The sequence below is a fragment of the Amphiura filiformis genome, chromosome 14, assembly GCF_039555335.1.
Source record: "Amphiura filiformis chromosome 14, Afil_fr2py, whole genome shotgun sequence".
Lineage (NCBI taxonomy): Eukaryota > Metazoa > Echinodermata > Ophiuroidea > Amphilepidida > Amphiuridae > Amphiura > Amphiura filiformis.
Window position 1 is genome coordinate 23,794,741 of NC_092641.1, and position 12,687 is coordinate 23,807,427.

At 36.2% G+C, this 12,687-nt stretch overlaps 1 protein-coding gene across 1 annotated transcript in view; it reads right to left on the minus strand.

Annotated features, from left to right (window-relative positions):
* Nucleotides 1-12,687, minus strand: part of LOC140169292 (ankyrin repeat and MYND domain-containing protein 1-like) — a 63,347-nt gene that overhangs the window by 21,615 nt on the left and 29,045 nt on the right. The window contains 2 exon segments of the mRNA XM_072192548.1: nucleotides 4,814-5,152; nucleotides 10,909-11,063. Coding sequence (XP_072048649.1) covers nucleotides 4,814-5,152; nucleotides 10,909-11,063 — 494 coding nt within the window.

Here is a 12,687-nt window from a genome sequence, read left to right on the forward strand (position 1 = left end):
ATAAACATTATGTAGCCAGAGGTTTCCAGTGATATAAAAATCTCAACTTTTTTGAGAAAAGTGGGGGATGAGGCTGTGGATCACGAAATGCCCCTTTAATGTTATTAAAATGTATTTACCAAAACCCAAAATATAACCAGTTTTGTGTTTGCTGGGAATATACAGCAGTTTGTATACTAGTTTTCCCTTTGAAATTGTTTTAAGCATGGGCTACTAAATAAAGTGTAGGATTAGGTTATGTTGCAAGATTAGAATTACGGCAAGGGTTAAGATTATGGTTGGACAGGGTTCCGAAACCCACGATTTAATAGCCCCATTGGATGATTTTTGAAGATTTTCCAAGCGAATTTTGACAATTTTCTGTCCCATACAAAATCAATGGTTAAGAAATAAATCGGGCTTTTTCATTGACTTTTTGATTATTTGATCCACGACTTGGGCTTAATATTGTTATCATTCTTATTATTTTTTTTGGCAACCCTGGATTGGGGTGATGACATAAAGTTGCTTCTCATTTTCATTTGCAAACTACACTAGAAACGTGGCATGATTTATGTCATGTGGTGTAGCCAGCCCCTTTTCACAGGGGGAGGCAAAGGGGGCAAGGGGGGAGGCAACTTTCAAGGGGAAATTGTTAAAAATGGGCTAAAAAGTACACAAGGCATAAAAATCCTAAATATCAGGGTGGACAGCTTCCTGCAAGGGGAAAAAGAGGTGAGACTGTTTATGTCCCAGTCAGCACAATAAATAAGGTAGCAGTTCATGAATCATGACCTCACAGCCAAAGTGAGATTTAAGAATTAAGGAAACTGATGAACACACCAACAGGGACCCACAATATGAATGTTATATTTCAAGTCCAAATCATTAGTGATTTGGACGGATTTCAATTATTTTTATATTGCTTGTTTGTGAAGCAAATCAATGGACATGCTACTGTGAAAACATTGGCATTCACAGTAAGCGAAAAATTGCAACTTTTATATCAGTATCTTCCATCAGTTGTTGGTTCATAACTTGGTGATTTCTGCTTCAATTTGCCCTCACTGATATCTCAAATAAAAAAAAATATTTTGGTCATTATAGTCACTTTGATTTTCGAAATTGACCCCCACTTTGGCTGTAAGATCATGATTCATGAAACTGTTACCTAATACTGTACTGTACATAACACAACACTCTAAATGACATGATACATTGCACACAGGTTTTGTAAAAACTATCAAGGCACACATAGTTTAGTTTATTTGGTTAGATTCAAACAAACTTGGACGGATTCAATAGCAATTGCAACAAACATGGTTTCTAGCTATTTAATTTCACAAAATTTGGCTTTCACTCAAAGAACCATTTGTCTTCCATTGGAAAGTGATTTAAGTGAATCTTGAAAGACTATCAAATGTGCTATTCTAGTTGAAATCCATACCCCCTATTAAAGACATAACCTTATTATCTCCCACACATGGAGTGTGGATTTCAAATGGGGTTACCTGAATGGGTGACTCCATTCAAAATCTACACCCCCTGTAAGATTAAGGTCATGTTCTCCATGGGGGTGTATGGATTTCAACTGGAATAGCCCAAAGTTTTGTTAGACAAATTGAATACATTTGGACTAACATCATTTTCTGCCATCTTGTGGGTACATCGATATAATTACCTTTGAGTACAAAATAAATCATGTGATAACCTAAAGATGAGTACACAGATTTGCACCCATGACAATAATAGACGGGAATGCAACCGTTTATTGATTCACCAGCTTTTACCCACTAGATGGCAAAAGGCTGACGGCCTCTATGGAGTCCGCAACAGAGTAAAAAATGTTAATGTAAGCCATCAAAATGGTTTGGCAAACTTAGCTGAATGGGCTATCCCAGTTGAAATCCATACAGCTCCAATAGAAGACATGACCTTAATCTTCCACACAGAGGGTGTAGATTTCAAATGGAGTCACTCGTTCAGACAACACCATTTGAAATTTGAAATTCACAAGCCCTGCATATGAGATTAAGGTCATGTCTTCCATAGGGGGTGTATGTATTTCAACTGGAACGGCTCAATCAACTGGCATAGCCCACTGCATATACATCCATTTGTAGTACATGTCCATTTTGTGGCACATGTCCATCTAGAAGACCAATGTTCTATAGCTGAACCTATATAGTTTCATGATTTCAGCTTCATTATATAGGCTGTGTCTAAATGATTACTCTCCATCCATTACAGGTGTTTTTAAAAGCCTGCCTCTTCCAAAACGTGCCACTGGGTGAACATGAAATGACCTGACTTTATACCTTGTAGTTGTACCTTAATAGTCTGGTCATTTCTAGAAGTAGATTGGGCTATTCCATACAAAATCCCCACTACCCCTGTGGAAGATTTAGCTAAAGTCTTCCACAGGGGGAGTATGAGTTCTGAATAGAATAGACAATTTTGAAACTTCCATTTGAAATACTCACTCCAGTTGTGGAAATACATAGGTAAAGCCATAATACAGGGGGAACTATGGGTTTTAAAATGATTAACCCTGACAAGTTACATTTGAAAAACATACTCCCCTGTGGAAGATATTTCCAAAATCTTCCAGAGGGTAGTGTGGATTTTAAGTGGAAGAGCCCATTGAATGGTGTGTTTGGAAAAGGCAGGATTTTCAGAAACAGATGGGTAACATACAATCCAGTATTTTGATACAGCCTGTGTTCATGTAAAGAGCTTCGATCTATACAAACATCTCATTTACTGACAAATTTGATTTTTACATTTATGGATTATGCCAAATAAAATAAATAACATGTATATCACCTTGCTGATATTTGGAGATTTTCAAATATCTTTCTTATTTGCTCCCTTACTTTGTTTCTAAAATTGTTGTGATGAAAAGACATAATTATTAAGAAGTTCTTGATTATCATTTATAAACACATTGCAAACACTTTCTTCAGCTAGGGTTAGGGCTTTAGGGAAATAACAAAAATATTAGGGGCCTCCCAGTTCTTAATGTTGACAAAACCTTTGCAAACTAACAAATTAACAAATAATAAAGCCTCTCTCACAATTTTTTGAGAAAGTCCGGATGATATACATGTTATTTATTTTACTTGGCCTAATAATTTGCCACATTTTTTTTTACATGAAATGAATTTACTCTATACATAGTATACTACATACACATCACTTATTTACATATACAATAAAATAGTGCTGTACATAGTTTACAATAATCATTTTACAGTTTGTGTACCCATTGAGTACAGGACGGAATGGAATTGGACGGAATATGGATATATTTTACATAAAATCCTTAAGAATTAAATCCTTAAGCAAATTTGGAGAAAACCACCCATGGGAAACCATTCAAATTACAAGAAACACTCCCCAGTGTATCATGTTCTATGGTCAACTTGATAAGATATATTTCTCACTGATTGCTTTTTCTAACTCTACTTATTCTGCCAAACATTGGCATCTGGCATGATTGTTACTTATTTTCAAAAGTTCATATAAACAGAAAAATTGCTTTTCATTGATGCTTATTTACATATTTTAATATGTATTTTTACCAATTAACACAGCCATGTAACCAGTTAGACTGTTAATTTATGTTCAACTTTGCCGCTTTAATAATTTTCACCTAATATTGTTTCTTCAATTCACTGCACAAATGTTTGTGTAAGTTGTGAAATAAATACATAATGAATAAGCGAATGGGCTATTCCAGTTGAAATCCATACACTCCCATGGGAGACATGACCTTAATCTTCCACACAGGGAGTGTGTGGTACATTATTAAGATTAAGGGCATGTCTTCCATAGGGGGGGTGTATGGATTTTAGCTGGAATATGTATGATCACTCTATTGTCATGTTTCTACTTAGGATATAAACCGTGTAGAACGTTAACACAGGTCAACCTGTTATTCAGTTTGGTAGAAACTGCCCATAACATTATTACCGATAATAACAACACACCAAAATCAAACCATCTAAATCTAGGCATACATCATACAAATAGAACTCTAAGCCAAACCAGCCTGGAAAGTGGCAAAAGGCACTTTGCCCATTCATCCTTCTACTATGTTAGTACTGCTAACGTTTTCCTTGATTTCTACACTTTTTGTTAAGAAAAGACAGATATTAATCTTTTAGATGTTCTTTTCTCTGTTCCAAGGTTGGTAAGAACCTGTTTACTCCCCAGCTTTCTTGTTAAGTAATTAATATCATTCAAATGGTTTTCTTTAATTCACCAGCAAGTTATATTGCTACCGGGTAACTGGATCACACACCTTATGGAATGATAGTTATAAAGGAGACAAACCTGTGTTCACAGGCCGAATGCCCACTTCTCTTTCAAAGCAATTGGTCCATGCAGACTCCTCCATGTAATGATGCTGGAAGGGGATCACTACACCTCCTCTACAGCAAGCCTGTTACTATTCTGGAATTGAATAAAGCTGGTACCCATTTGTACACCTGGGTGGAGAGAGGCAATAGGAGTGACACACTGATGCCATAGGGATTCAAACCCAAGACCTCAAGCTACCACACGATTATGAGTCAAAATATAAGACTGCTGTGCCATCATGCCCCTGTAAAGATAGCAAACTATGGTAGCTTTTGTGTTGCGATCATTTTGGTCTTGGTTCAGGCATAACCCAGTTGACATAGTGCACTAGCATTACACATAACATTTCAATGAAAAATTAATGTTCTCCTGTAATGCAACAATATAGCCAATAAATAAATTCAATTATAACTATAATTTTCTGTTATATCATTCCTTCCCACATGTCCATGCAACCCACCCCTGTTACCTGTTCCCCCTCCCCCACCACCACTACCACTGGCAGTACCCTTCCCAGTCACACCATCCCCTACTTTCCCTCCATGTCCACTACCCTTTGACCCCTGACCTTTGACCCCTTGTCTACTTCCTGTCAGTCCTGCCGCAGCTCCACCTTGTTTGTTCCCTGTACCAGTCTTATTCATATAGGATCCACCACTGTTTGCAGATGAGGCAAGACTGTTACCAGTTTCATCTGCTCCTCTTCTTCCTTCTCCTCCACCACCACCCCCTCCTCCTCCTCCAGTTCCTCCTCCTCCAATCACACCTGCTTTATTTGATGAAGAAGGACTTGGGCTTCGACTTCGACCTGAAATATGGAAAGATGATCAGATTCAATTTGGTACTAACTATTAAAGCAATATCAAATGATTTGTATAAAAAACCAGATTTGTATTGATGAAGAAAGGCTTGGGCTGCATCATCAACCCAAGACGATCAGATCAATTTGATGCAAAAACTACTAAGGCAATATCAAAAGATTTATTCTTCTTTAAAAATAAGATTTGTATTTTGAACACAAAATGTTAGTTTTTCACTATCAGATATATTCCGTATTCATTTTGAGCAAAACTATTGAGATAAAATTGTGATAACCCTTCTCATTCCAGCACATAGATCATGAATCCATGTACATGTATCAGCAAATCTGATTGGCTGATTAAATCCCAGGATCCCAAGATTTTATTTAAAAGCTCTGATTTTGTCACAAATACAGCGCCTTCTAATTTTGCAGGGTATTTCCGTTCATTACAGCTAAGAATATTACAATCACACTCAAAAATTTGATAAATAATGAGGGCATCCTTTTGTGCGAATCTTACAATGGGCTATTCCATTTGAAATCCATACACCCCTATGGAAGACATGAACTTAATCTTCCACACAGGGGTGTGACTTTCAAATGGCGTTATTTAAATGGGCGACTCCATTCAAATCTACACTCCCTGTGTGGAGATTAAAGTTGATGTCTTCTATATATAGGGGTGTATGTGTTTCAACTGGCTAGTATACTAGAAACTTAGCATATCAAGTTATTTTTTGACCAGTTATACAAATTTATTCAGCAGCATAAAAATAAAATACAAAATAAACAACAATAAAAACACAATGGTTGATAAGTGTCATGAAGAAAACTTCTTGCAAAGAGTTGATCAAGTCATGACAGTTACAGATAAAGAACAACTACATAAGCTTAAATGAATAAAACAAAAATGTATACCAAACAAATGATAATATCAAAAACATATACAAGGTGAGAGAAGTGAAGAAAAGAGATCATGGTAAGGCTCTCATGAATTACCGGTACCCGCTTACCCGCCCGTCCTTGACCTAATTTGGGCTTAAAAGTGACTTTTCACCCCTCTTTTCAATTTTTCTGGGGGCAGAGTTTCCCCCCTGTAGCGCCGCCACTGTATAATGGGTTAAAATCCCAGTAACAAGTTACCCGAATCCCCCAAGTTCTTTTTTATACAAATTGAAAAAAAGTTATAGACCCTAAATAACAGTTACATTCAATGTGTCCCTGGCTTTTCAATAGAAGCAAAATTAAAACGTACAACTTTGATAAAAAAAACATTAGCAATTTTGTTTAAGTCAGCATTTCTCCAGTTTCCAACCTTGAACAACAAGTAATTTTAGGGTCTATGACTTCTTAAATTTTGTCAAAATTTTTTTTTTGGGGGGGGGCAGAAAGTTCAATCAGGTACCTGATGAGTGCATAATTATCGTTTAGGTGAGAGCCTTAGATCATGGTGGCCTAATGGTTAGGGTGTTTGATTCATGACTGCCAACAAGGTTGTGGGTTAAAACTCCAGTCAGGGCTGACACGATGCGTCCTTAGGCAAGACATTTTTTCTTGCTTGTCCCACTCTACCCATGTATACAATGGGGAGCTGTTATTAGGAGGTAATTATACTGGTGTTGTTACGAATGTTGGCAGCAAAATGATGTGCTATATCCTAGTGACAGCGAAATAAATGTTAAGTATTTTGATAAATCTCAGTACAGGCTCTAGATGCTTACATTTATTTACTTTTTATTTATAGAGAGCAAACTTTTGATTTATAGAGTGCAAACTTTTGATTTATAGAGTACAAACTTTTGATTTATAGAGTGCAAACTTAAACCAATATAAAATACAAGACACAATAAAATAATATGACATGTTAAGTAAGAATACAGTATATGCAGGACAGGATAGACTACAGGGCACAGTGGGCCTGGGCCCTGGCTGCGATCTAAGAAGGCCAACATTTTGATCAGGAAAAACTGACAATAAAAAATAAACAAATAATTTTTTTTTAAATAAACAAAGAGGAAGTGGTAATAGTTGTAATATAATTGATCTTCCTTTGGCCCAGTTTTAGGCCACAATTGTCCTAATTTTGCCCCATTACAAATTGTTGCATGCTTCCTGCTCTTTGGGCTATTCCAGTTGAAATCCAAACTACCACGTGGAAAGATTTTGGAAATATCTGCCACAGAAGGAGTATGTTTTTCAAATGTAACTGTTCTGCATGGATTAATCATTTTGAAACCCATACTCCCCCTGTATTATGGCTTGACCAATATCTTCCACAACTGGTGTGAGTTTTTCAAATGGAAGTTACCCCATTGTCTATTGTATTCAAAACTCATACTCCCTCTGTGGAACAATTTAGCTAAATCTTCCACAGGGGTAGTGTGGATTTTAAATGGAATAGCCCATTTGTGCCCGAAAAGTCATTTGAGGATAATCAAGTACCTTGAAGTAAGAATTCTTGATAAAAAACTTAGTAGGTTACAGTGGTGGGGTGGGGGTGTAACACTTTAATTTGAAAATCCAGGGCCCAATCATATTGCTGTGCCCAGAGGCCAGGAAAAGGTAAATCTGGCCCGAGTGGAAAAAGGAACGATCACAATACAAAGAGATCCAGACAATGAAAAAAAAGAGAGTGAGAGCAGGTGACACAAGAGAGAGAAAAGAGAGTTAACGAAAAAGTATACATAGAGAAATTCAGTGGCGTGTCCGGGGAGGGGCTTTGGGGCTGAAGGCCCCGCACTTTGTTAAAAAATCATGTAAAATCAGCTGTTTTTGGCAATTTTAGCCATTAAGCCCTCCGCATAACTCTGAAAGAGGGGCTGAGCCCTTCGCAGGAAAAGATCCTGGACACACCGGTGAAATTAGTTGAGAAAGAGGAAGAGAAAGAAAACAAATTTACTGTCCACTGTGACACAAATGAATTTTGAAATGTACCTGTACAATTTATTGATTATATTGTTAACGGCAGAAGTTTTTTTCTTGTGCAAGTGAGTTAGTTTTATTGTTATTGAGAGAAAGTCTATTAGCCCTGAACCATGGGTTGACTGCCACAACATCATAATGTGACACGGCCACAAGAGGCAAGTTAAAAAAAAAAAAAAAAACTAAAAATGTGGTTCACTGTTTGCAATTTTTTTGCCAAATTGAATACAAATACTAATTTATTTACCTTTTGGGTCAATAAATTAAAATATAATAAGTAAAAATATTTTCCAAACCAAAGCCTCTACTTGATGAAAGTTAAAGGAAAATATTTACTATGAACATATTTGTTACGTTGTCACAAAATGTTGGAGCAAAAAAACACATATTTTGGGGACTCAAAATCGGAAAAATTGTACACAAACCTGACTGTATGGTGGGATTTTTCCATTCCATTTTCTTTATAAAAAATAAATATATCACTTTTATGAACTTTGGAAAACCTTAACTTGATCAATAATGGCAGGGCTTCGGATTCGACGAGAATCACCGAATTGACCTTGGTTTTGACGAGAATCACTTAATTGATTCTCGTAACATTTGTTGCGAGAATCGATTTGTTTCATTGAATCATGTAGTAAGTGAAGCGACGCGGATGATTTTTGATTCTCGCAAACTGGCACGAAATCTAGGCCCTGAATGGAGTTAGAAAAGACACCAATTCTCTCCCCTCCATACCCGCCCTTAAAGGTCCTGCACAAAATCTACCACCTTTTTACCTAAGGTAATTTATAAAGCAAAACCAAAAAAAAGGTTTGCCTCAGAAGACCGCATACATAGCTTTTGAAATTCATATTTCAGCACACTTTTTCCAGGGTTTTAAGGGGGTACTACACCCCTGGCCATTTTTTTGCCTATTTTTGCATTTTTCTTTAAAATTATAACGCATTGGGGACAAGTAAGATATGTATATTATAGGGGCAAGGACTACAACTACTGCACTGGAAATTTTATTTCAGCACAGACAACAGTTGTGGAGTTACAGTCAAAAATGAGGGAAAACCAATATTTGATCAATAAATCAATAACTACTTGCTTTGAGTTGCTGAATTTTCAGTACAGTAGTTGTAGTCCTTGCCCTATAATATACATATCTTACTTGTCACCAATGCGCTATAATTTTTGAGAAAATGCAAAGATAGGCAAAAAAATGGCCAGGGGTGTAGTACCCTCTTAAGGGATTTCCTTTCTTAGTTTTTTAGTCATCATAAAACAAAGAGTCACTACTTTAAATAGCCATTTTTTACTTTAAAAACATAAAAACCTGCACAGAGTTTTTCCCATTTTCTTGTGCCATTTTTTGTGTGGCCTATTGGATAGATATTTTCAGAATTGAGAACTTTGTTAATGGGTGCCTGTGGTTGGAGAAACCTCACGGGACTTAAAAAGGTTTGTATATTTTGTTGGCAAAAGTAACTCACAACCCAGAGTCACATAAACTATTTGCTATACTAGCAGTAAGTGAGGGCACTCTTTTCTTTATACACCAGCACAACATGCTTAAGTGAAATGTTTTGATAGCTGCGGATCAAGCTAAGCAACGCCAGAAGCGGGCACGACTGTTGTACACAAACAGAACAGTGAGGGCTCTCGTCCACTTCAATAACCGACAGAGGGAAGCTACATGTAGGCATGCAGCATATCTAAAACCGTGTCAACTGAAATAAGGAACGAAAATAAATAAGACACTTCACTGCAATGAAGTAGTATATATGAAAGAAATATAAAACTGAGATAAGATTATTTTTTAAAGAATAAATATTTTTGTTTTTAGCACCTATAGCAGTTAATTTATACTTCTAATAAACTTGGTTTAAACATAAAGAAGGGATGTAATATAACATAGCTCCCATTCGTATCTTCTTATTGGTAAGGTAAATTTCGTACTGGCTTGCGCTCCTCTGATACTATTTGGCTCGTGGAACACAACATTCAATCAAGCTCCAATCCACTGCTGATAGATTATTTTATTTCTTTGCACCAAGATTGTGGAACAAACTCCCAATAGCTCTGCACACAGCCAGATCTCTTCATATCTTGAAATCATACCTGTTTCCAAAATGAGTTTGTAATTGTTGTATTTATATATTATTAGTTTGCTCCTTCATTGTTTTTTATGCTTGTTGAAATATTGTTGTTGCTGTATCATCCCGCTGTGGTCTTTATGAAATGGTGGGTAATAACATTAAGCAGTGTTTGACTATATTACTTTTGATTAAAAAACATACTCCAGAAAAGTTATGTTGGACAGCCAACCATCTTTAGCCTAATGGACCTGAGTTGACAACCCCTTCTAAATACTAAAAACACAAAATAATGATAAATCTGAATCTGAACAAAATTCTTATTTTCTATTCTCCAAGATAATTTATCTCAGTTTTCCATTTCTTTCAAGAGGGTCTTGTGGGTGACTATAAGCCAAATCAGTATTAAAATTTGCAATGTTTTTTGGGACAGTTTTTGCAGCGGGACAATTTGCACTCTGACCTATCAGGAAAAGGATTTTTTGTGCACACAAAATATTGTTTAAAATGTTTTACTAGAATATATTTTTTTTAAACATGGTTAGTTCATAAATTAATTGTTTAAAATAATTTTAATGATAACGTTATTCCAATAATAAATTAATGAATAATAATAAAAGCAATTTCCCTGATAGGTCAGAGTTCAAAGTGTCCCAAAACTGCAGAAACCGTTTAACAATGCTTTAGGAATTTGTAATGCTGATGTTGCTTTTTCAGATTTTGGGTAGAATCAGACAGTAAAAGTATAATACCAACCTCCAACACGGATACACTCCTCCTTATGGCGGGCATTCCAAGCTCGAATCTTGCATGCTTTACTGCAGTAGTATACTTCTTTGCATCTGGTACAAGCAGACAGGCGTACTCCCAATGACCTGCCACACTCATAGCAGTACTTGAAAAGTGGTTTTCTGTGATGGATACAAAGAATATATGATAGTGTTATCTTTTTTAATGTGTAAATGAGAAAATGTTGCAGGGTAATGTTTAATGTGATAATTCCATAATGTGAAGCAAATCAGATTTTATACCCAACTTTAAACACATCGCAAGTAGTAACTCACCCCCTGGTGGGTTTTTTTTTTTTTTTTTGAAGGGGGGGTAATTTTAGCAGATCAAAAGGAACATCAATCTTCGACAGATTTCTGGGGCATAGAAAAACGTAAGTCATAGAAAAACAATACAAAAACATTTCAAATAAATTTCCTGATCACATCATATTATCACATAATTAAGGTTTTGAAATTTGGGTTCCCCAACAGTTGGGGGTGAAGGAAAAGACCATAAGCACATGGAGAGGAAAGGGAAAAGGATTTTGTCTTCTTCAAAGCCATAAAAGGGGAGGGGCCAAGGGGGCAAGCAATTTGATTACATTCACCCATACCCCACCCCCATACACATATATATTGCATTATAAGCATCTTCTGTGGGAGATTTTGTCACTAACATTATGTTTGGGGCTTGTGATACATGCCAAGTGTTTATGAGATCTGTTAGAACTCTACTTTAAATTTTGTCCAATGTTGGCGGCAATGAATCTGAGATTCAAGTTTAATACGATCAAGTAATAGGGACTTGATCACATTTATTTTATAACCCCATTGGGCTATTCCAGTTGAAATCCATACAACCCCTATGGAAGACATGACATTAATCTTCTACACAGGGAGTGTGAATTTCAAATGGGGTTACCTAAATGGGTGACTCTGTTTGTAATAGCCCATTGTGTCAGAATTTTATTTTGATGTTTGTCTATGCATATAATGTGAACAGCAAAGATCTAAATACCAACACATGTATCATTATTTCTATTGTTAAGAAGCGAATATTATATGAAATCATGGAAAATATTTCACACATTTGTTAGCTCAAACAAGCTATCCTATACACACAAACCATATTAAATACATGTTGACCACATGTCATCTACAAACACACAGCATGCCAGAGAAATTCCCGGAGAAATCCTTATTCTGTTTTCCCCTGGCACAGTATACATCTATATGTATAGGCAGTAGAGTTACAAGACTTCTCGCAAACATCATACAAAAACTATATGTCAAATTTTGGCTACATGCTATATATACAAACACACAGCACACTAGTGCAAACCTTATTCTGATTTTCTTCCCTTGTACACATCTATAGGCAGTGGGATTATTTTTCAACTCTGCTTGAGAAAGGGTCATAACCGTACTCTCGCAGTCATCGGTGCTAAAGTGGTAGGCCAAAGCAACAATGTCAAATCAAATGTAACTTGGACATTTTATTTTTTATATTACACAAAGATATACCACATAACAATATAGTTGGACTTCACACTGTCTAAGCAAGATTTTTTCCCACATTTCTACCTTTCTTGCATGCTTATATGATATAGCAAGGACCGAATAATGTGAACACAAATACACCCCGCTCAACGTAGACACCCCCTCCCATGTTCTTCTCCTTGCATTCAGCATATTATGAAACCCAAATATCAAATTAAACTTAAGTTTTCTGTGCCGGGTGGGAGGTTACTTGGGTTAATTTTCG